The sequence below is a fragment of the Pneumocystis carinii genome (assembly GCF_001477545.1).
Source record: "Pneumocystis carinii B80 chromosome Unknown supercont1.7, whole genome shotgun sequence".
Lineage (NCBI taxonomy): Eukaryota > Fungi > Ascomycota > Pneumocystomycetes > Pneumocystales > Pneumocystaceae > Pneumocystis > Pneumocystis carinii.
In genome coordinates this window covers 1-21,220 of record NW_017264719.1, presented here as the reverse complement: position 1 = coordinate 21,220, position 21,220 = coordinate 1, and the positions used below count along the sequence as shown (strand labels likewise).

The 21,220-nt window shown below is 26.3% G+C and overlaps 10 protein-coding genes across 10 annotated transcripts; 7 read left to right on the top strand and 3 right to left on the bottom strand.

Annotated features, from left to right (window-relative positions):
• Positions 1–99: 99 nt before the first annotated feature.
• T552_01626 (ribulose-phosphate 3-epimerase) lies at positions 100–1,360 on the bottom strand. The gene is made up of 10 exons (XM_018370204.1): positions 1,282–1,360; positions 1,204–1,238; positions 1,143–1,155; positions 965–1,095; positions 841–919; positions 667–798; positions 598–623; positions 439–553; positions 354–391; positions 100–304 (listed from the first exon to the last, which is right to left on the bottom strand). Exons 1-10 carry the CDS (start codon positions 1,316–1,318, stop codon positions 146–148), a joined length of 765 nt encoding a protein of 254 aa, XP_018225909.1. The 5' UTR covers positions 1,319–1,360; the 3' UTR covers positions 100–145.
• A 589-nt stretch (positions 1,361–1,949) lies between these two features.
• Positions 1,950–3,148, top strand: T552_01625 (hypothetical protein). The gene is made up of 5 exons (XM_018370203.1): positions 1,950–2,081; positions 2,124–2,352; positions 2,398–2,648; positions 2,693–2,823; positions 2,867–3,148. Exons 1-5 carry the CDS (start codon positions 1,996–1,998, stop codon positions 3,100–3,102), a joined length of 933 nt encoding a protein of 310 aa, XP_018225908.1. The 5' UTR covers positions 1,950–1,995; the 3' UTR covers positions 3,103–3,148.
• Positions 3,094–3,565, bottom strand: T552_01624 (hypothetical protein). The gene is made up of 2 exons (XM_018370202.1): positions 3,472–3,565; positions 3,094–3,417 (listed from the first exon to the last, which is right to left on the bottom strand). The coding sequence occupies exons 1-2, from the start codon at positions 3,518–3,520 to the stop codon at positions 3,167–3,169; spliced, it is 300 nt and encodes a 99-aa protein (XP_018225907.1). The 5' UTR covers positions 3,521–3,565; the 3' UTR covers positions 3,094–3,166.
• A 1,026-nt stretch (positions 3,566–4,591) lies between these two features.
• T552_01623 (hypothetical protein) lies at positions 4,592–5,648 on the top strand. Its single transcript, XM_018370201.1, has 4 exons — positions 4,592–4,764; positions 4,808–5,008; positions 5,052–5,361; positions 5,409–5,648. The coding sequence occupies exons 1-4, from the start codon at positions 4,633–4,635 to the stop codon at positions 5,600–5,602; spliced, it is 837 nt and encodes a 278-aa protein (XP_018225906.1). The 5' UTR covers positions 4,592–4,632; the 3' UTR covers positions 5,603–5,648.
• A 556-nt stretch (positions 5,649–6,204) lies between these two features.
• T552_01622 (hypothetical protein) lies at positions 6,205–6,818 on the top strand. The gene is made up of 5 exons (XM_018370200.1): positions 6,205–6,277; positions 6,319–6,409; positions 6,452–6,575; positions 6,623–6,722; positions 6,771–6,818. Exons 1-4 carry the CDS (start codon positions 6,247–6,249, stop codon positions 6,719–6,721), a joined length of 345 nt encoding a protein of 114 aa, XP_018225905.1. The 5' UTR covers positions 6,205–6,246; the 3' UTR covers position 6,722; positions 6,771–6,818.
• A 98-nt stretch (positions 6,819–6,916) lies between these two features.
• Positions 6,917–7,972, bottom strand: T552_01621 (hypothetical protein). The gene is made up of 5 exons (XM_018370199.1): positions 7,722–7,972; positions 7,589–7,679; positions 7,373–7,548; positions 7,013–7,322; positions 6,917–6,967 (listed from the first exon to the last, which is right to left on the bottom strand). Exons 1-5 carry the CDS (start codon positions 7,925–7,927, stop codon positions 6,953–6,955), a joined length of 798 nt encoding a protein of 265 aa, XP_018225904.1. The 5' UTR covers positions 7,928–7,972; the 3' UTR covers positions 6,917–6,952.
• Positions 7,973–8,547: 575 nt separating this feature from the next.
• T552_01620 (hypothetical protein) lies at positions 8,548–10,933 on the top strand. The gene is made up of 12 exons (XM_018370198.1): positions 8,548–8,775; positions 8,823–8,846; positions 8,890–8,910; positions 8,956–8,988; positions 9,031–9,092; positions 9,135–9,481; positions 9,530–9,718; positions 9,767–9,928; positions 9,975–10,195; positions 10,244–10,398; positions 10,449–10,693; positions 10,734–10,933. Exons 1-12 carry the CDS (start codon positions 8,586–8,588, stop codon positions 10,888–10,890), a joined length of 1,806 nt encoding a protein of 601 aa, XP_018225903.1. The 5' UTR covers positions 8,548–8,585; the 3' UTR covers positions 10,891–10,933.
• Positions 10,934–11,573: 640 nt separating this feature from the next.
• T552_01619 (hypothetical protein) lies at positions 11,574–14,190 on the top strand. Its single transcript, XM_018370197.1, has 6 exons — positions 11,574–11,785; positions 11,864–12,398; positions 12,440–13,445; positions 13,494–13,799; positions 13,845–14,085; positions 14,127–14,190. The coding sequence occupies exons 1-6, from the start codon at positions 11,615–11,617 to the stop codon at positions 14,145–14,147; spliced, it is 2,280 nt and encodes a 759-aa protein (XP_018225902.1). The 5' UTR covers positions 11,574–11,614; the 3' UTR covers positions 14,148–14,190.
• Positions 14,191–15,042: 852 nt separating this feature from the next.
• Positions 15,043–17,475, top strand: T552_01618 (hypothetical protein; the record flags this gene model as incomplete). The annotated part of the gene is made up of 2 exons (XM_018370196.1): positions 15,043–15,166; positions 15,209–17,475. The coding sequence occupies exons 1-2, from the start codon at positions 15,112–15,114 to the stop codon at positions 17,473–17,475; spliced, it is 2,322 nt and encodes a 773-aa protein (XP_018225901.1). The 5' UTR covers positions 15,043–15,111.
• Positions 17,476–17,744: 269 nt separating this feature from the next.
• Positions 17,745–21,022, top strand: T552_01617 (hypothetical protein). The gene has a single exon (XM_018370195.1). The coding sequence runs from the start codon at positions 17,759–17,761 to the stop codon at positions 20,984–20,986; it is 3,228 nt and encodes a 1,075-aa protein (XP_018225900.1). The 5' UTR covers positions 17,745–17,758; the 3' UTR covers positions 20,987–21,022.
• The last annotated feature ends 198 nt before the right edge of the window (positions 21,023–21,220 follow it).

Here is a 21,220-nt window from a genome sequence, read left to right as displayed (position 1 = left end):
TAAATAATTAATTGTTTAATAAAAATGGGTAATTTAATTAAGAAATTGAAAATATATTGAATTTTTTATCATAAAAATTTTGATAATTAAAAGTACAAGATAAAATTCGAGGTGACTAGCCATCATTTGTTTGTTAAACATAGTTTTAAGGCGGAGGAAGTGGAAGTGGTGAAGATGATGTATAAGATGATGAAAAAGGTGATGAAGAAGGTGATAATGGTGAAGGAGACGATGGTGACGATGAAGGTTGATAAGTATGAACAATTCGACGAAATGTTTGTATAACAGTACTGGGATGTGTAGCCTATAAAAAAAGATGAGGAATAATTGATAAAAAGTTAGTAATGATATACTTGAAAAATACTAGTGCCTGCAACAATAATGTTGGCGCCTATATTTTTTAAAATGATATTATAAAAAAGCAAAGGTTAAACATACCAGCTTCAGCAGCAAGAGTAACAGTGGTTTCAGTAAGACCTCCATCAACTTCAAGATTAAGATCTGGATATCGATGGCGAAGAGCTCGTATTTTAGAAATGCATGATGGAATGAACTATTAGTGATTTAGTTAAAAATGAAAGAATTAAAAAGACTTACTGTTTGACCACCAAATCCAGGTTCCACTAAAAAAAATAGTTAGAAAAAAAAAAATTGTTAACAAAAAACCTGTCATTATTAGTATCATATCCAAGCGATCTGCAAGAGGAAACAAAACTGAAATGGGTGTCTTCGGTTTTATAGCAATCCCTGCCTTCATTCCTGTTTTATGTATAATATCTATAAGTGTTGATGGATTATCTAAGAAAGTTATTATTATTATTCATATAGAAATGTTAAGACTTGTTGCTTCATAATGAAAACAGTATATATCTCCTCCAGCTTCTGCAAAATCATGAACCCATTGTTCTGGCTTTGATACCTAATACCCGATTCAAATAAACTTAAATATAACAAGTTTAAATACCATCATATGACAGTCAAAAATAACCTCACTTTTAGGAATAGCTTTTCGTAAACATTTAACTACTGGTGCTCCAATTGTAATATTTGGGACAAAATGTCCATCCATGATATCAAGATGTAGCCAATCTGCACCTTCTATTTTTGAAAAATGATTTAAGTTCCATATAATTTAATCTTACTATTTTTTATCATCTAATATAAAGTATAAACAAAGTTTAGAACTGTAAAAATAAAACTTACTTTAATTCCTTCTTCTGCTAAACGTGAAAAATCGCCTAGTTATAATAATGACAAAATCACAAATTAGTAGATAATTACCTGCTAAAATGCTGGGTGCAATAATTGCTTTAGGCATTTTAAATAGAATTTTATGATTTTCTAATAACCTTTTTTTGAGATATATTATTAAAAAAAAGACTATGGATCAGAAAAACAATAGCTTTCGTATGTAATGTTGATTGACAAAGATTTTTATTATTTTATAAATTAAATAAATAGTAATTTTGCTTATAAACATGTATTTTTGATTATACTTAGCGAGCTATATATTAATTTAAAATATAATTTTAAATCAATTATTTTTATTAAAAAAATAACTCATAAATAATAATTAATTTTCCTTTCTTTTCTTTTATATAATAAAATTTCTTTAACATTAGAATAACTTAATGATTTTTTGTAAAATTTTAAAATTAAGTCAATTTTGAAAAAAAATCATTATTAGTATTAGAAACTTCAGATTTTAATAAAAAACAGTTTAGTTTGAACATATATATATATATGTAAAGGCTCTGATGTTAAGATTATCATGTTTATAAAACGTATATTTGAAATCTTTAGAAATCATTTTACTGTTTTTATTATATCTGAGAAACTTATATAATTTCTAATATTTTAATTTATAAATTTAAATTTATAATATTGTATTTCAAATTCTAATTACTTATATAATTATTTTTAATCATAAATTTAACTCTTATTTTTTTAAAATAATTATAACAAATTTTTAAAATAATATTTGTTCTATTTTAAATGTTTAATGATTTAAACTGGATTACTAGTCAACTTCCTGATCTTTCAGATAAAGTTGCTATTGTTACAGGCGCAAATTCAGGAATGTAGGTTTTTTTTTTAAAAATAAAAGACTTCTAAATTTTAAGAGGTTTTGTAACAGCCCGTGAGCTTTTAAGAAAGAATGCTAAGGTTTATATTGCCTCACGGTCTAAAAAGCGTACAGAAGAAGCTATTAAAAATATCAAAGAAACTTTAACGAATCCAAACGTTTTTTGGCTTGAATACGATGCATGTGATTTTAAGAGTGTTAGCAATGCAGTTTCTGCATTTAAAAATAAAGAATTGAAACTTCATATTTTGGTTAACAATGCGGGGGTATTAATTTATGTATTCTTAAATATTATTAATTAGTAATTTCAGGTTATGGCACCCCCATATTCAGAAACGAAAGATGGATTTGAGGTTCAGTTTCAAACAAATTATCTTTCTCACTACCTTTTTACTCGTCTATTACTGCCTATTATGAAGAAAACAATGGAAAATGAAAAAGAAGGAGCTGTTCGTATTATTAATGTAAGCAGTCGAGCACACTCTATGTTTTTTAAAAATATAACTTATAACGATTTGAATATTAAACCATTTTGGTATTGTCCTGAGTTAATACTTAGATGGTAATTTATAGTATATTTTTTAATACCATGCTTAAATACTTTAGGCAGCGTTATGCTCAGAGTAAGCTAGCCCTTATTCTTTTTACAAAATCTATATATCAAAAATATTCAAAAGATGGAATTTATGTAATATCTCTTCATCCTGGTGTAATAAGGACGGGGTTGTTTAAATATAGTATATTCTTCGCAAATAAAAGTTTTAAACTAATCTTTTGTAGCCAATTTTTTAAAGTCCTTTTTAATTTTTTCGAGGCTATTTATAAATCAAGAAGAAGGAGCTATAACTCAGATTTTTGCAGCAGCTTCTAATGATATTGTTGAAAAAAAACTTAATGGAGAATATTTAGTTCCGTATTGTAAAAGGGCTATACCATATGGCGATTTTAGTGTAGAAGCATCTGAAAAACTTTGGGAATTTTCTGAGAAAGAATTAAAAGATAGAGGCTATTTATAATGATTTATAAAAATTAGATTTTCATTTAAGTAAAGTATATATTTTAAACATCCTTATTATATCTTCAAAGCCTGCTTCTTAGAAAATTATTGGTTTTGATTTTTTCTTTATTGTCTTTACTAATTTTTTTTTTCTTTTCTATCTTTTCATCAAAAGTTTTTGAATCATCTAAAATTTTCCATAACCAATCCGGGTATTCCGATTCTTTAAGTGCTATAGGATCCATTTTTTCTTTATAAATATTGATTCCTTTTAAAACTGTACCTTCTGGAGCTAGACTTTTAAAAGAAAAGCCTTTTGATATATTTTTAATAACTATTGGCCAAATTTAGTCTTTAAATATTTAAAAATATATATCTTGTTTCTTACATTTATGTTTTATTAGCAATTTAGAAGCTATTTTATTATAAAAAACCATTGAGGAAATAACTTTCTAAAAATTAACATAATTTTTTAAAGAAATTTTAATGTTTAATCTTAAAATTTTAAACGATAAAAATCCAGATATGAAATTAAAATAAAGATAAATTTAGCAATTACTGATATTTTATTAACATTTACGTGAATATAATTCAAAAAAAGATGATTTATTATAAATACTAAAATATTTTTAACAGTTTAAAGATTAGTAATTCCTATTTAAAAAATTCTTTATAATAAAATATTAAATACTACAAATTTTACTGAAACATATTCCTTAAAAATGTATTTGATAAAGTTATAATCTGTCATATAATTTTTATAAAAACTATTATTCTTTTAATATAAATTATTTTTTTTCATTTTAAATTAATTTTATCTAATAAAATAACTTGAAAATCAATATTTTAAATATAGTTGAAATTGAATAACAAAATTTAATATTATTATTAGAATCATTTAAGAATCATTATTTTCATGTCATAAGAGGTTTTTTATATCTTATCTACATATTAATCAAAAAATTTTGTACATTATTATAGATTTATAGTATAACTTTTTTTATAACATAGTCGTTGTCTAGAATATTTAAAAATACATCATTTTTTGCTTATTTTTTAAAGATTCGAATTATCTTTTGCATAATAATATTCTTGAATTATTTGTAAGAGCATAACCCTCTATCGAAAGGCATAAACTTTTACGCGAATACTCCTCAAAGTAGATTAGATAATAATACGTATTATTAAATAAATAATATATCCATAAGCAATTTAACTTTCTTTCCTATACTTAAAAAATATTTTTATTGCATCTATGTTTATTAATATGAAATTTTGAATTATAAAAATATGAACAAAAATATAACTGAGTTAATAAAATAAAAATCATGCAAATATTTAATAGCAGATTTAGATTAATAATGCCAGCAAATAATTTAAAAGTTTCTTTATACTGCCCTATTTTTTTAAAAGATTAATATTGTTTATGCTTAGAAACACTAATTAAATAGCATTTCAAAGAATATAATTTTTAGAAAAAAAAGCACTATAAGCAAAAGTAACTTTAGAATATTCGAATACTTTTTTGTCTAGACTTGGATTATAATATATGTTTTTGGATAAACAATATCAGTCTTTGGTTCCTAAAATAAAATCTACTACGTTATTGCCTTATAAACCATGTGGGAAAGGAAAAACCAAAATAGCAATGAAATACAGGGAAGACAAAAGACAGAGACAAGTAATCAGAAGCTTTTTTTATCAATTTTAATTCGACCTTTTAGATCACTGCATCTAAACGATTACCTGGACTAATGAAAAAAGCTGCACAATATAGTGAATTAACTGGTGCAAAAGTAGTTGTTCTAGTACGAGATGAACAGCGTAGGGTTTATAGATATTGCTCAGAAGGAGAAAGTAATATTGAGAAATCTGCAAATAGAATGTTGACTGATCCTGCTGAAAAGATTTTTACAACTGAACAGGTTAGTATTTTTACTAGTCAATAAATAATTAATTGTATTGAAGTTTAGTGAGTATTCTGAAGTCCAAAATGAGAATTTGGAAAAAGATGAAACTTCGAAATTTTTGACAAATAATGATTCAAATTTACAGAAATACGAAAAAAAAGATATTGAAATTAAAACAAATAAAAAAGAGCCTGAAGAATTCCAAAATAATATTAATGAAATATTAAGATTAGAGGAAAATAGTATAAATGCAGCTGAACCTTTTTTAAATTCTATCAATGAAAATTTCCTACAATGGCCGATTACATCTGTAAAATTGTCAACTTATTCTGATCTATCACCACAGATATATGAAATGAAATTGCCTGGTAAAAATAATATAAAATATTAATAATAATGTTTTTTACTTATTTAGGATCTGCTTCATCTTTTCCCTATAATATGTTGAACACTATAAATTATAATAGAAATACATCTGATGCTTCAGAAAAGCTTTTTGATTATTATTCGAATGGAACTGGAATAAATCCAGGTTATGAGAATCAAGAAAATAATTATATGAATTCGGATGTTTTATGGTATTCTAAAAAATTAAAGATGTTTGATTAAAATCAATTTTTTTCATATTTTCACTTTTCTGCTGGTAATAAAGTATTAGCATTACCATAATGTTCTTGGAAAACAGTAATTAGGAATGTATTAAAAACATCAGATTCCTATTTATATAATTGTTATTATATATTTTATTGAAATTAAGTTTTCCTTATAAAATATGACAAAAAGTTATAGACATAAGTTTAATCATTTTGCTTTAATTCTAGAATTATTCAGGAATCTCTTAATATAAATTACGTTTTTATTTTATTAGAAATTTATTTATATTAAAATATACGTTTTTAAGGAATGGTTTATAAAAATCTTATTTAAAAATTTGATATTTAATATAAAATACAATATTCAAGGTATATATATTCTCGATTAATCTTAATACATTCTCATAAATATTTTTTAATATTTAATTTTATACCTTAGTTATTTCAAAGTTAAATCTTAATTATTTTTAACAATTTTTAAGTACTATTTTAAATAAATAATGTTTTTTAGTCATTTAGGAATATAAATATGTATCAATTCTCCCTATAATTATTTTTAAATCTTATAATTTAGAAATTTGTTTTTTAAGGATAAGATTTTTATATTATCAAATTAAGAATAATCGAAAAAATTATTTAAAAAATCCAATCATTAAAAAAATGTTAGTAGAACAAAAGAAAAATGAATCAGGTTGGTATTTTTAATTATAACTTTTTAGCTAATTATTAAAGATCTTTCTCAACAATATAATCTATATAAACAATCTTTACAGCACTTAGCACAAAAAATAGTCGATTTGGAAGTTGAATCTAATGAGCATACGTTAGATAAATATTTTTTATGGCATATTTTTATGGAATTTAGATTGGTAATTGAAACTCTTATGAACCATCCTTCTGAAAGAAAGTGTTTTCGAATGATTGGTGGTGTTTTGGTGGAGAAAAATGTAAAAGAAGTTCTTCCTTCTTTAAAAACAAATCAAGAAGGAGTAAGTTGTAAATTGATTAGTATTAGATATTAATCATTGTTAAATAGATAAAATCCATGATAGAGCAGCTTTCAAAACAATATAAAACTCAAGAAGAACAATTCAATAAATGGCAAAAAGATAATAATATTAAAATAATCCAGTGATGTATAAAACATTATTAAATGAGAAATAATACAATAACATTTTTATAAGATAAAGATTTTTTAAACTACAAAAAATATTAAAATTAATAATAATCCATATGATGATAATATTAGACAGATACTTTTGAATTAGTATAGTTTAGACAAAGATATTCAGTTTTTTAAATAACTTTAATTCTTTTGTCAATATTAAGTAGAATGAGAAATTAAAGGCAAGTCTGATGGATTAAATCACCCTAAAATAATCTATTGTATTTTAATTATTAGTTTATATATAAAAATAAAAAATACCGTTAAAATGACTATAGAAGCTATAAAGCTTAAGATAAATAATATGCAACATGATCTATTTCTTGTTTTTTTCTGATATCTATTGGCGTTTTTGAGTTCATTATCGGCATGAATTACTTGAGATAATGTCGTGCTTATATTATTTTCAATATTATCTATCATAGTTCCCTGCTCTGATATAATAGTTCCTAGATCCCGGAAAATTTCATTTAATTCTATAATACCCGACTCTATAGTACGAATTTCTGATTCTCGTTCCGAAATTAATGATTCATTAAACTCTATTTCTGAACCATCAATGAGTTGCATTCTGATAAAAAACAATAAAATATGTTCAAAAAAATAGATAGAAAAAGATACCTAAATTGATCCTGAAGAAGTGGAGAACTTTCTTCTTGATTATTTTCTTCAACAATCATTTTTGAGACTCGTATGCACTTTTTTTGGCGTTCTACTGAGATATTTTGTGCTTTTTTGAAATTTATAAGGGCATTAGAAAAATCATTTGAAAGTTTTTGTTGAGTAAATTTATTGTGCTATTTTAAGTTAGTATTAAAAACATATAATTTTGTCTACAGAATCTGAAGGAAACTCGTATTCGCATAATTTTTTGACGAATGTCATCGTTGTTTTCACAAGTTCATGGCTATCTTCAATAAGTTTATGCCTAGAATATTAATTCATTATTTATAAAAATTATAGAATATACAGTCGGTTTCTAATATCATCAGTGTCTTTTTTTGTTCCAAAAACATCAGATAATTGATTTATGGTGGAAACATTAGAATTAATAGTAAGAATATTATGAGATATCTGCTGTACTAAAATATAATATTCACGATATTCTAATGAATCTTCAGTGAAATTTTTATAAGATTGCATAGGTTTTGTGTCATATAAATCAGCAAAAGACATCCCTTTTTATTTATGATATTTTTTATTGATTATTATAACTTCAAATATTTAATAAAATTTAAGTTTTTGAAACAAATGATAAAATTATCGATAATGATTTAAAAATAAATGTTGATTAGTATAATTTTAAAAAAATAATTTGGAATTAAGAAAATATCCTTATATCTAATAATATGTTAAAACCTATATAATTATTTTTTTAATATTTAACTTAAATTTTATTAAAAGTCTACGAAATTTAACAAGTCCAATAAGAATCATACATAAAACTTTTTTATATTGTATTATTCATTTATATTAATATTAATTATATATTATTAAATAAAAATAGAAAACATAGTAATTTCTTTAAATTGGATGCTAGATTAATAATTATATATAAATAACAAATTTGATATTTTAAGAACGAAATTTAAATATTTAAATAGATATTTTTGATTGATAAATATTGAGATATTTTTATATTATAAAATTTTTAAAATGCAAATTAGTAATTAATATTAATATTTTATGATAAAAATATTAGATATCAATAATTTATTTGTGATATATATTGTATTTTTTTTATAAAATTCAAATATTTAACATTTTAAAGAAAATATATTTAACAACTTTTGAAACTTAATTGTTTTAAAATTTTATTTTAATATAGAAAATAATGAAAAAATCTATTATAAAAAGAAAAAAAGATGTACTTAAAAATACGACATTATTTGATTTTTGGAATAAAACTCAAAAACAAGATTTAGATTCGCGTCATACTACTCAAAATTATAACCAAGATCTAAAATATAACTCAAACATTCTAGAAAATAATTTTAAGAATACTAAATATGAAATACAAGGAGGTATAGATTTTAAAAATTGGTTTAAGTCTAATCTTTATTATTTTAAGATATTTTTTTTAAATCTAAGAAAGGTTTTTTAAGAAATTTATCATTTTATAATTATAATATATTTAGATAATACAACATTAAATAATGGTTTTTAAAGTTGTTTTTTTGTCAAAAAAAGTGACCTATTTTTAGAAATTATTCAAAGAACTTTTGAAAATTTTGATGGTAATAATTTTTATTTATATTTAGAAAATTCATTGATTTTAGATAAAAGAGCTCTATCAGATGTATTCAGTTGTCCAATATGTTTTCAATGTTATACAGAGAAAGTACTATTTTGATTCTTGTCTTTTTTTGCTGAAATTATAAAGGAATTTAATATTCATGTAAACAATTGTTTTAATAAAGCTACTCAAGAATCTAATCTAGGCTTCTATGGCAATATTGATAAAAACGTGGCTATTTCTCCAAAAAGAACTTATATACAAGCAAATTATTTAAATGAAATAAACAAAATAGATACTATTTCCACGAATACATTAAAGGAATATGACAGAAAAAAATCTATGACAAAAGTATTTAAAAATCAAAAATTACATATAAAGAAAAGAACATCAAATAAAATTTGTCAATTTTATAAAATTATGCCATATACAGGATTTTCTGTAGATGCTTTTGAATTTGGAAAAATTGAAGGATGCATTGGTTATTTTTTGTCGTATTATACTACACTGATTTATTTTTAATTTTAATTTGATTATTCTAGTCATTTTCATTCAGATCACTATAAAGGTCTTACGAAACACTGGAATAATGGGTTAATTTATTGTTCTGAAATTACTGGGAATCTTGTAATTAGCCAGTTAAAAGTAAATCCTGAATATGTTGTAAAATTACCAATGGATAGAAAAATATTATTAAATAACATATGGGTTACATTAGTCGATGCTAACCAGTTAGTATTTCTTTTTATTATGATTTATAAAAATGCTAATTCTAGAAGCTGTCCAGGATCTGTTTTATTTGTCTTTGAATTTGAAAAATCTGGAAGAAGTGTACGATATTTACATTGTGGAGATTTTCGAGCATGTCCATCCCAGATTTCTCATCCTGCTATTAAAAATAAGCACTTTGATTTTTTATACCTTGATACAACATATTTTAAGTATATACATATCGCATATATTTGATAGTATTTTTAATCCATTTAGTCCAAAATATCTATTCCCATCTCAGGAAACTGTTATAAACGCTGCAATTGAAATATGTAAAATTTTGAGTAATAATTTCATTAATAACGATTTTTCTGAAAAAAATAAATGTTTAAATCTTGATAATTTTTTAGTTACAGCCAATAAAACACATAAAAATCAACATAAATTATTAATATTAGTTAATACTTATATCATTGGAAAAGAAAAACTAGCACTCGGTAATAATAAGTTTTCTTTTTTATTTGTATTTTAATAAATTTAAATAGGAATTGCCGATTCTTTAAAATCAAAAATATATGCAAATCAATATAAGCAAAAGATAATTTCATGTCTTGGAAATGAAAAGTTATCATCACTGCTTACTAGTGATCCTAGTGAAGCTTCTGTTCATCTTGTTAATTTTAGAAATATGTCAGTTGAGGTTAGAGATAGTATAAATATATTTTTTAATATTGAATTTAAATATTATAGACACTTAATCGATATCTTAAAGAACAGAAACCACATTTTTCTAAAATAGTCGGATTCAACGCGACAGGAAGAACTTATGTTTCTTTAAATTCCAGATCTATAGATTTTTCTAATATCCACGCTACGATAAAAGATTGGAAAATATCTTATAATTATACTATGATAAAATCTAATAAAGACAGTACAAATACATCGATATGTTATTCAATTCCATATTCTGAACATTCATCGTTCAAAGAACTTATGTAAGTAGTTAATATTTTAAAAAATGTTATTAATATCTAGATGTTTTTGCCTTTCTATTGATGCCGGTAAAATTTTTCCAACAGTTAATGTTCATACACAAAAAAGCAGGGATTCTATGGAAAAATGGATTAATTTATTAGAAAATGAAAAAAAAAAAAAAGGTTTACTTTCTTTATCTTCCGACCAAATATGGTAAAAAGATCATTAGAATTATTAATTATTGTCTACTAAGTTTTTATGATATTTTATTTTCATATTCTGACAAATATATTTGTATTATTTTTTTTCTTTTAATACAAATATTATGCATTTGAAATGGTTAATATACATATTGTTTCAAAAAAAAATTCCTAACAATATTATATATTAAAATTGATTAAACCTTATGGTAATTTTCATGTAAAGTTATTTATTGAAAATAAATATTAGCATTTAAAAATAATGCAATTTCAATAATAATTATATTTTTTACATTAAAATTTAATTTAGAACAATATGCACCATGTTAAAATATCACTATATCATATCAATTATATAATAAATTTCCTACCACATAAAACATTAATATATTTAATTAAATTTGGATGATACAATTGGAAAAAAAGCTAATTATAGCTTTTAAAATTATTGTATTTAAACTATTTTGAATAAATATTTTGAAAATTAGCTGATATGTTTCTTTTGAAACATCAATCAGACGTCAAATTTAATATTTTATCTGCAATTATTTAAATCTCAATGTATTAATTTAATTATTTGAAATATAAAATATTTAACCATTTTATACAAAATAAAAAATATAAAATAACATTAAAATTCTTTTATTTTTTTCATCAGCTCAAAATAATTTTTATTATGGTCTTTGATCATCTAAAATTCACGTTTTCGAAATTTAAAAAATTACATTATTTTTTTTTAAAATGGCAAAATCATCTATAAAAAAGGAAAATAAAAGCACTAATGAAGAAAGGAAAGTTCACAAAATACCTGTAAAAAAGGGAGGGGTTTTTAAGTCAGGAATTTCTAAAGAACAATCAAAATCTACAATAAAAAATATAAAAAAAGAAATAGGGAAAAAAAAGAAAAAAGAGGTATAATTTAGATTATACTTGCAATAATATGCAGATTTTTTATTTTATATTCATTTTTCTGACTATTATTTATATTAGGATAACTTGGCTATGAAAGAATCTCACAAAAATGATTCAAGTTCTAGTTTAGATAGTTTAGAAAAAAAATCTACAATCACAACCAGGGTACCTTCTGAAGTAAAACTAGAAGAGTCAGACCCTAAGAAATTTAAGGAAAAGAGAAATTCATCTGAAAGTAGTTCAGAAAGCTTATCAGAAAACTCATCGGAGAATTCATTAAAAGAAAGCTTAGCTAAAGTTCCAAGTCCTAAAAATTCTTCGGAAGATTCGGATTCTGAAGATTCTTCTGAAAGTTCAAGCTCGGAAAATTTGTCAGAACATCTTAAATCATCAGGAAATATGTTGAAAAAGCCAGATTATTCCAATATTTCTGGCTCATCAGATGCTTCAAGTTCCTCTGATAGCTCTAATTCTTCTAATGAGTCATGTCTTTCAGATGAATCGAGTTCTGATTCAGAATCTAATTCCGATTCTGATTTAAATTCTGATTCTACCTCTAATGATTCTAATTCTGAAAATTCTTTAAAAGGTTCTGTTTCTATAGATTCTACTGGTAACTTTATTTTTTTAAAGGTAATATCTAATTTTTTATAGTAAATAAAATGCAAGAAACCAAAGAAAAGGTCAATTCTAGGGTAAAGTCGAAAAGAAAAAAGTCTGAAATAAAACTCGAGAATCTTACTAAAAAATCCTCTCAAAATCTTATAGAAAATGAAACTGGAAGGACAAATAGTCCGCAATTTAATAAAGATCAAGATGATGAACCGAGTGATATCGAAGAATTAAGTAGCAATGAATCATATAATAATAAACTTATTGATAATAAAAAATTGAAAGATAATGAAGATTCGAGTGATAGTGATTCAAGTAGTGACAATACTTCAAATAATAATGAATCAGATGATAATAAAAATTCAACTAGCACAGATGGTTTTCATACTATTAATGACTCTAATAATAATTCTGATGGCGACTTGGATGATTCCGCTAGCACTTCTACTAGCAGTTCTAGCGGTGATTCTAGCGATTTAACTAGCAGCTCTTCTGGTGATTCTGCTAGTAATATTGTTACTGATTCTACGAGTGATTCTGAAACCTTGTCAAGTAATAATAAAAATACTAAGCATTCTACAAGAAATGTACTTTCTAAAAAAAAAGCTAAAGAAACTAAAATGCATTTGGAAAATGTTTCTAAAAATAAAAATATTGGCAATAATTTTTCAAAAAGTGAAAATATTTCCAAAAAAAACAAGCACGATTTTAAAACTGAACACTTCGATAATATTGATGATAAATTGGAAAAAGAAACTAGTAATTTCAGTTCACATGATTCTACTAAAAAATTATCTGATAATAAAAATATTAAAGATAATAAAAATTCATCAAGAAAAAGAAAAAATGCATCTATAGAAATGGATAAAAAAGAAACTAAGAAGAATAAAACAAATATTGGAGAAGATGCTGAAGGATCTAAAACTATTTTTGTAGGAGGTCTTAGTTGGAATGTGGATGATAGTTGGCTTGCTAAAGAATTTGAGAGTGTTGGTACTGTTCTCAGTTCTAGAGTTATTAGTAATAAGAATTCTGGGAAGTCAAAAGGGTTTGTATTTTTTTATAAAATGGATATTTTATTTATAAAAAAAACTAGATTTGGATATGTTGAGTTTTCTACACCTGAAGAAGCGCAAGCTGCTCTTGCATATTCAGGAAAGGAAATAGATGGACGTGTTATTAATGTCGATATAAGCACTGGATTATCCTCTACTTTTAAAAATAATGCTAATATTCGTGCAAATAAATATGGAGATGTTCGAAGTCCAAAATCTGATACTCTTTTCATTGGTAATTTGTCATTTAAAGCTAACGAGGAAGCTGTAAGAAGTGCATTTTCAAGAATAGGTGGAATTGTAGAAATTAGACTGCCTACTAATCGTAAAACGGGCCAATTAAAAGGGTTGTAATGTTATGTGTTTTTATTTTGTATTTATATTATTTTTAGTTTTGGTTATATTCAATTTTCTAGTATTGGAGATGCAGAAAGGGCTATTGAGATGAATGGTCATCTTATTTCTGGGCGTCCTATTCGTCTCGATTTTTCTATTAAAAAAGATAATATTACAGATACTACTTTTAATAGTTCATTAAGTAATTATAAAAAAAAAGAAAATAAGGCACCTCAAAGAGTTAATTTTGGAGGGAAAACTAATTCTACTAATCGTAGTGGATTTAATGAATTTTCTGTGATTTTACTATTTCTATTATATTATTCTAATGTTTATAGGGTAAAAAAACTAAATTTTAAGAAAATGCTTAAATTATTTAAATATGATAAATTTTTTTCTATTCTGTATTTTTATCATATCATTGTATATTATAATATTATTTTTTAAATCTTTAAATTTAACTATTATTGAGATTAAAAATTGTCTAAAATTTTGAACTTTTTTTAGACATTAATTAATATATCTTTATAATTTCATTAAATCATAGCAAATAAAATGTAGATAGAACCAGACTTAAGGTCAGGATAGAGTTATCGATTTCTTGTTGATTTTATCAAACATTGCGATAAAAAAGTGCTCTTTGTGACCCGTATTTATCCTTTGCCTGAGGTTTATTATAAAAATTCTATATTGTTTTTCTGTTTCTGTATGATGTATAATTGATAAAAAGCGCCTTTTTTATGTTTTTTTTCTGAAATTTAAAATAGTATAAGCAAAAATAGAGAGAAGAATGTCTTCAATTAAACTAAAAGTACATGTAAAACATCATTAATTAAGTATTCTTTGATTAAAAATGAAAATCAAAAAAAGGATTGATTATAAATCAATATTGAAAACAATGTATTGATTAAAGAAAAAGGTTTAAGAATTAGTTATTTGAATGAAGTAAAGTTAAAAATAATGAAGATATTGGATTTAAGAATAATAATATAGTATTAAAAGTAGTAAAAGTTCGAAATGAATTAAAATAAATGTTAAAAGTCGGTAAATAAAATCTAATATATATATTGTTTTATAAAAAACAATTGAATGGGATGAGAAAAAATATAGAAAAAAACAAGAAAAATCATTTAAATTTATAATCAATATTTGTAATAATTTTTATTATTAATAGTTTTTCCTAATTTTTTAGGGTTTAATAGAAACTGCGAGATTGATCTTAAAACCTTTTCATGAAATAACTATCAAGCTTAATAAAGGACCCAATTTAGAAGCATATTTTTAATATTTATGCTATATATTTGGATCCAGAAATAATACAAGATGTTTTTTTCCATAATTAATAAAATTATAGTTCTAGGAATATTAATTTTAATTGGTGATTATATTTTGGATTATTTTTATTTTTAACTATTTATAGTTCCTACTTATGGCAATCAAAACACACATTTGAAAGCTAGAGATCCTCAAGTAAGCGCAAAAATTACGCCGTTTAAGGATTTTGTTGCTGAGGATGAAGATATCTTTGCTTATATTTTGAAAGAAGATTATCAAGATCAAGAGAAATGTGAATCGAAGCTTGAGGAATATTGTAATGAATTGAAGGTTATAGATCCAGAATTAGATAAAGTTTATAGTAAAGTTAAAGAAATTTGTAATAATATAGAACAAAAATGCAAAGACATAAAAGCAAAGATTGAAAAAAAAATAGATGGAATTAGAGAATTAATCCCTGTTTTGGCTATTAAAAGCATCTTTTATGAAGAATGCAATAAATATTTTGATACATGTATGTTTTTTGAACCTACAAAAAATCAGCAGGTCATAGATTTCTGCATTTTCTTTCGAGATACTTGTTATTTACACAAGCAAAAAGAGATGAGAAACGAAGTTTTTCTTAGAGCTCTTGGTGCTGATATTACTAAATCTAAAGATTTCCAGGAAAAAAAGCAGGAAATTTGTCCAACATTGATTAAAAAGGGTGATGATCTAGCCTCATTATGTCTTGAAAATATTTCATTTGAAGATTTCAATAATGATATTGATCGTTTTTGCGGTTCTTTAAGCGATCTTATTGATAATGGTAGAAAAGAAGAAATATGTTATGAAAAACTCGGAATATATTCTCCTCTCAAAGAGAGATGTGAAGAGAAAAAGAGCGGATTGAAAAAACTATGCGAGGGAAAGGGTATTATATATAGTCCTCCAATTAAAGGTTTTAATCCAATTGAGCGGGAAATGACATTGTTAGAGAAGATTGGTCTGGAAAATCTTTATAAAGAAGGAAGAAATAGAGGACTAATTCTTGGAACTTTAGAAAAAACGTTGGATGACATGTTAATCCGTTTATCTTCGAATATTAAAGCTAATAATATGGAAAACAAATGCAAGAAACTACTAGATACTAACTGTAGTTATCTTAGAACTATAAGTTCTGAATTTAAAGAATTATGTGAAAAAAATAACAAAGAAGAAAAATGTAGAGATATATCAGAAATAACGGATAGGTGTAAAAATCTTAAAACGAAACTTTATCAAGATGGGACTTTTGTAGAAATTAAAGGTGGAGTAAAATCGCAAATTTTGTATCAAGATGGGTTTTTAACATCATTTACCGAAAATGAATGTTTAGAGGTTATCTCAGAATGTACTTATATTAAAAGATCATGCAATCCTGATATGAATACTGAATGCCAAAATCTAAGGCTGGCATGTTATAAAAAGAAAGGAGATCAACTTTTCATTAAATTAGTTGGAAGACAGTTGCACAAACTTAATATATCAGAATCGAATGATGAAGGGCTTAAGGAATGCCAAAAAATAGTATTGGAAAAGTGCTCTACACTTAATAATAATAATATTGAGATTTTTTTGAGATGCCTTCGGCCAAAGGATATATGTCTTAGATTTGAAAAAATTATTTCGTCTCAATTGAAAGATCTAGAAAAAGCTTTGAATGCAGTAGGGGATTCTCCTAAAGAAAAGGACTGCATTGAATTGAAAAAGGATTGTGAAGGTATTTTAAAAGATTTAGGATTAAATGATGAGAAATGCGTTAAATTGAAAGAGCGTTGTGAATATTTTAGAGTTACAAAAAAACTGAAATATGCGTTTTTAAAAGAAGAAAGTGATGCATTAGCGGATAATCAAAAATGTATAAAAGCCTTTAAGGATAAATGTGATAAATTATCTGAAAAAGAGAAGAATTTATATCATGTTTCATGCAATTCACTAGAAGAAACATGCAAATTTATGGTTTCAGAAGCTATGAATCATTGCGATATTTTAAAAAAGAACATGCAAGAACATAAAATTCTGGATAAAACTAAAGGTTCAAATCAAACATTGGTTAAAAAACTCTGTACAACATGGGGTTCATATTGTCGCCAACTTATGGAGAATTGCCCGGACACGTTAAAAAAAGGTTCCAATAGCCATGATGAAAAAGGAGTCTGTTTACAATTGAAAGATAATTGCAAGTCATTCTGGGTTGAAAAGAAAGTGGATGGTAAACCAGCAAAAGAAGATGGAAAGAAAGTGGAGGATAAGCCACCGAAAGAAGATGAAAAGAAAGTGGAGGATAAACCATCAAAAGAAGAAGTGAAACCTAATGAGGGGATGAAAATAAGAATTCCTGATATGATTAAAATAATGTTGTTGGGAGTGATTGTTATGGGGATGATGTAAATGAATGAAAAAAATGTTAATAGAATGAAAATGTGCATATATCTATTGTTTATATATAATAGAAATGTAAATGAATGAAATGAAGCTTTAATTATTAACACAGAATCTTAGTTTGAAACTATGCTTTATTTGGTAAAGTTTAAGCTTATCGAAGAGCTAAAGTTTATGATTAATGATAAGAAGAACTCTAAGTTGTAAAAAAATCGTTTCAAAACAACTTTTCATTCACCTGCCTACATCCAACTTAGAAACAACGCACTAAACTACCCCCAAATAGGCGGCAATGGCACGGCCGGTTAAGAGGCAAGCACCACAAGCAGCACCAGCAGCGGATGGGATTAAGGAGGAACACCTTTTGGCTTTCATTCTGAAGGAGAAATATAAAAACGGATGCAAAGATGAGCTTGAAAAATATTGTAAAGAGTTGAAGGAAGCAGATAAAAATCTAGAGAAAGTGAATGATAAAGTTAAAGGATTCTGTGAAGATGGAAAACAAGACGAAAAATGCAAAGGCCTGAAAGAGAAAGTTGAACAAGAATTGGACACTTTTGATGCAGAACTTCCAGATGATTTAGGAAATCTAAAAGATGAAGAATGTGAAAAACATGAAGAAAAATGTATCCTTTTAGAAGAGACGGGTTATAATGATGATATTAAGAAGAAGTGTGTCAACTTGAGGGAAGGATGTTACAAATTGAAGCGTGAAAAGGTGGCAGAGGAGCTCCTTTTGAGGGCGCTCGGAGGGGATGCTAAAGATGAAGCTAAATGTAAAGAAAAGATGAAAACTGTTTGCCTAGTGTTAAGCCGAGAAGGCGACGAGTTGATGTCTTTCTGCCTTGATCCGAGTGGAACGTGTAAAGAGCTGAAAAAAAAATTGGTTGAAGTTTGCCGGCCTTTACAAACAAAATTGAATGAGAAAAGTTCAGAAAAAGATTGTCATGAAAGACTTGAGAAATGTCATTTTTACGGAGAAGCGTGTGATGGTTCAAAGTGTGATGAGGATAAGAAGCAGTGCGAGGGAAAAGGATTCACATATAAAGCACCGGAATCTGATTTTAGTCCTGTCAAGCCGAGGGCATCGTTGTTGATAAGTATTGGGTTGGAAGATGTTTATAAAAGAGCTGAAAAAGAAGGAATTCTTATTGGAAAAGTAGGCGTGGATCTACCAAAAAGGTTTGGTGAAGATTTTCTGCAAGATTTCTTGCTACTCTTGAGCGAAGATGAGGATGATGTAAAAGAGAAATGCAAAAAGGCCTTAAAAAAATGTGATGCTTCTAAGCATTTGGATTATAATTTTGAAGAGTTGTGCAAAGAGAAAGAGGATGATAAACAAAAGAAATGCGAAGAATTACTAAATGTAAATGTAAAAGAAAGATGTACAAATCTCAAATTAAATCTTCATGTGAAAGATTTGTCTACAGAATATGAAAAAGCTAAAAAATCAAAACTTTTATTGTGGAGAGAACTGCCAACATTATTTACGAAGGGAGAGTGTACAGAACTTGAGTCGGAATGTTTTTATTTGAAAAAGGCGTGTAAAGATAGTAAGATTGATGAAGCATGTCAAAATGCACGAGCAGCGTGCTATAAAAAAGGACAATATAGGGTCTTGAATACACTCTTTCGAGAGGGGTTGAAGGGGAATTCCGAACATGTAAGAAATTATAACATTCCTGAAGAATGCAAAAAATTTGTTGTAGAAGAGTGTAAAAAACTTGATAAAAAATACCTTCCAAAATGTCTTTATCCTAAAGAATTATGTTATCTGCTTTCAGATGATGTTTTCCTTCAATCCAAAGAGTTAGGTGTGCTTTTGGATGATCGGAGAGATTTTCCATTTGAAAAGGATTGTCTTGAATTGAAGGAGAAGTGTGATCAACTTGAAACTTATTCATTTTCGAATTCAGAAAAGTGTATAACATTGAAAAGACGCTGTGAATACCTTAGAGTTTCAGAGGGATTTAGAAATGTATTTTTAGAAAGAAAAGATGATTCGTTAAAGAAAGAAAACTGTATGAAAACATTGCAAGAAAAATGTTATGCTTTATCTAGGAAGAGAAAGAATCCATTTACTGTTTCATGTGCTTTAGCAGGAGAAACATGTGAATATATGGTAGGCCGTACAAAAGATGAATGTAGATATTTAAAAGTCAACATCAAGAATGAAGAAATTCTACAAGAAATTGGAAAAGCAAATGAAACCGCACTTGAAGAACTCTGCACAACATGGGGCCGACATTGTCACCAACTTATGGAGAATTGTCCGGATGACTTGAAAAAAAAAGAAAATGACAATGATCAAAACTGTGAAAAACTCGAAGAAAAATGCAGTGATACCTTTAAAAGGTTGAAATTAGAGGAGGAGCTGAGTCATATGTTGAAAGGCAATTTAAAGGATGATGATAAATGTAAAAAAGCATTAGGAGAGCGTTGCGCTGAGTTGGAAAAGAATGAAGCATTCAAAATTCTGCTTACTAATTGTGAAGAGGGCACCAAGGGAACTGTTTGCAAAGAATTAGTTGAAAAACTAAAAAAGAGATGTCCTACTTTAAAAGACGGACTGAATAAAGCGAAAGATGAGTTGACAGAGAAGAAAAAAGAATACGATGAGCTCAAAAAGGCGGCAGAAGAATCTACGGAGAAAGCTAAGTTATTGCTATCAAAGTCTGGAAAAGCCGCAATGCCAAGTGGACAGGATAGCAATGCTTCTGGACAAGCACAGCCACCTGTACCACCACCAGAATCTGGGTCATCATCAGCATCAGGGCCACCACCACCACCACCACCAGGAGGGCAATCAAGTGGTAAAATATCAGGCGCACCAGGTGGAGGATCAAGCACACCAGATGGAGGATCAGGCACACCAGGTAGTGGAACGCCAAACTATGTAAAATTTGGACTCGTTAAAAGAGCGTATGTAGATGGAGGAGTATCAGAAGTAGAGGTAAAAGCATTTGATGCAACGACGATAGCATTGGAATTGTATTTGGAATTGAAAGAGGAATGTAAAGCTTTACAACTAGATTGCAGTTTTAGAGAGGAATGTCAGGAAACTAAACTTTGCGAAGAAATAGACAAGTTATGCAAAGAAATAGAACCATTAGAAATTAAGCCTCATCATACAGAGACGCAAAAAGAAATCTCAACCACTACGACGACCACTACGACGACCACTACCACGACTACGACGACAACTACTACTACAACCAAGCCGGGAAGTGGAGGAAAAGTAACAGAAGAGTGTACAATGATACAAACAACAGATACATGGGTGACACGTACGTCATTGCATACGAGTACGACAACGAGTACGTCAACGGTGACGTCGACAGTGACGTTGACTTCGATGCGCAAGTGCAAGCCTACCAAATGTACTACTGATTCAAACAAAGAGACAGAAGAAGGAGGAAAAGAAGAAGAAGAAGTAAAACCGAATGATGGGATGAAAATAAGAGTTCCTGATATGATTAAAATAATGTTGTTGGGAGTGATTGTTATGGGGATGATGTAAAATGAATGAAAAAAATGTTAATAGAATGAAAATGTGCATATATCCATTGTTTATATATAATATAGATGTAAATGAATGAAATGAAGTTTTAATAATTTTAACACCATCTTAGTTCGAAACTATGCTTTATTGGGTAAGGTTTAAGCTTATCAAAGAGCTAATAAAATTTATGATAAGAAGATGTTTAAATTTGTTGTAAAAGTACTTGAATGAATGGATTATCGTGAAAAAAAG

What these genes read in the sequence shown, in the direction of transcription:
- T552_01621 (XM_018370199.1), bottom strand. Translation starts at nt 7,927, where the DNA reads ATGTCTTTTGCTGATTTATATGACACAAAACCTATGCAATCTTATAAA. An exon ending in GATGATATTAGAAACCGACT is followed by an intron (nt 7,680 to 7,721) that starts GTATATTCTATA and finishes TTAATATTCTAG; the next exon opens with GCATAAACTTATTGAAGATA. An exon ending in ACGAGTTTCCTTCAGATTCT is followed by an intron (nt 7,549 to 7,588) that starts GTAGACAAAATT and finishes AACTTAAAATAG; the next exon opens with CACAATAAATTTACTCAACA.
- T552_01626 (XM_018370204.1), bottom strand. Translation starts at nt 1,318, where the DNA reads ATGCCTAAAGCAATTATTGCACCCAGCATTTTAGCAG. An exon ending in TGCACCCAGCATTTTAGCAG is followed by an intron (nt 1,239 to 1,281) that starts GTAATTATCTAC and finishes TATTATAACTAG; the next exon opens with GCGATTTTTCACGTTTAGCA. An exon ending in CTGGATTTGGTGGTCAAACA is followed by an intron (nt 554 to 597) that starts GTAAGTCTTTTT and finishes AATCACTAATAG; the next exon opens with TTCATTCCATCATGCATTTC.
- T552_01619 (XM_018370197.1), top strand. Translation starts at nt 11,615, where the DNA reads ATGGCAAAATCATCTATAAAAAAGGAAAATAAAAGCACTAATGAAGAA. An exon ending in GGAAAAAAAAGAAAAAAGAG is followed by an intron (nt 11,786 to 11,863) that starts GTATAATTTAGA and finishes TATTTATATTAG; the next exon opens with GATAACTTGGCTATGAAAGA. An exon ending in GTGGATTTAATGAATTTTCT is followed by an intron (nt 14,086 to 14,126) that starts GTGATTTTACTA and finishes TAATGTTTATAG; the next exon opens with GGTAAAAAAACTAAATTTTA.
- T552_01617 (XM_018370195.1), top strand. Translation starts at nt 17,759, where the DNA reads ATGGCACGGCCGGTTAAGAGGCAAGCACCACAAGCAGCACCAGCAGCG.
- T552_01624 (XM_018370202.1), bottom strand. Translation starts at nt 3,520, where the DNA reads ATGGTTTTTTATAATAAAATAGCTTCTAAATTGCTAATAAAACATAAA. An exon ending in ATTGCTAATAAAACATAAAT is followed by an intron (nt 3,418 to 3,471) that starts GTAAGAAACAAG and finishes TTTGGCCAATAG; the next exon opens with TTATTAAAAATATATCAAAA.
- T552_01622 (XM_018370200.1), top strand. Translation starts at nt 6,247, where the DNA reads ATGTTAGTAGAACAAAAGAAAAATGAATCAG. An exon ending in ACAAAAGAAAAATGAATCAG is followed by an intron (nt 6,278 to 6,318) that starts GTTGGTATTTTT and finishes TAATTATTAAAG; the next exon opens with ATCTTTCTCAACAATATAAT. An exon ending in GTTGAATCTAATGAGCATAC is followed by an intron (nt 6,410 to 6,451) that starts GTTAGATAAATA and finishes TATGGAATTTAG; the next exon opens with ATTGGTAATTGAAACTCTTA.
- T552_01625 (XM_018370203.1), top strand. Translation starts at nt 1,996, where the DNA reads ATGTTTAATGATTTAAACTGGATTACTAGTCAACTTCCTGATCTTTCA. An exon ending in ACAGGCGCAAATTCAGGAAT is followed by an intron (nt 2,082 to 2,123) that starts GTAGGTTTTTTT and finishes CTAAATTTTAAG; the next exon opens with AGGTTTTGTAACAGCCCGTG. An exon ending in CCTGAGTTAATACTTAGATG is followed by an intron (nt 2,649 to 2,692) that starts GTAATTTATAGT and finishes TAAATACTTTAG; the next exon opens with GCAGCGTTATGCTCAGAGTA.
- T552_01623 (XM_018370201.1), top strand. Translation starts at nt 4,633, where the DNA reads ATGTTTTTGGATAAACAATATCAGTCTTTGGTTCCTAAAATAAAATCT. An exon ending in AAGACAAAAGACAGAGACAA is followed by an intron (nt 4,765 to 4,807) that starts GTAATCAGAAGC and finishes TCGACCTTTTAG; the next exon opens with ATCACTGCATCTAAACGATT. An exon ending in ATATGAAATGAAATTGCCTG is followed by an intron (nt 5,362 to 5,408) that starts GTAAAAATAATA and finishes TTACTTATTTAG; the next exon opens with GATCTGCTTCATCTTTTCCC.
- T552_01620 (XM_018370198.1), top strand. Translation starts at nt 8,586, where the DNA reads ATGAAAAAATCTATTATAAAAAGAAAAAAAGATGTACTTAAAAATACG. An exon ending in TTCAATGTTATACAGAGAAA is followed by an intron (nt 9,093 to 9,134) that starts GTACTATTTTGA and finishes GAAATTATAAAG; the next exon opens with GAATTTAATATTCATGTAAA. An exon ending in TGCATTGGTTATTTTTTGTC is followed by an intron (nt 9,482 to 9,529) that starts GTATTATACTAC and finishes TGATTATTCTAG; the next exon opens with TCATTTTCATTCAGATCACT.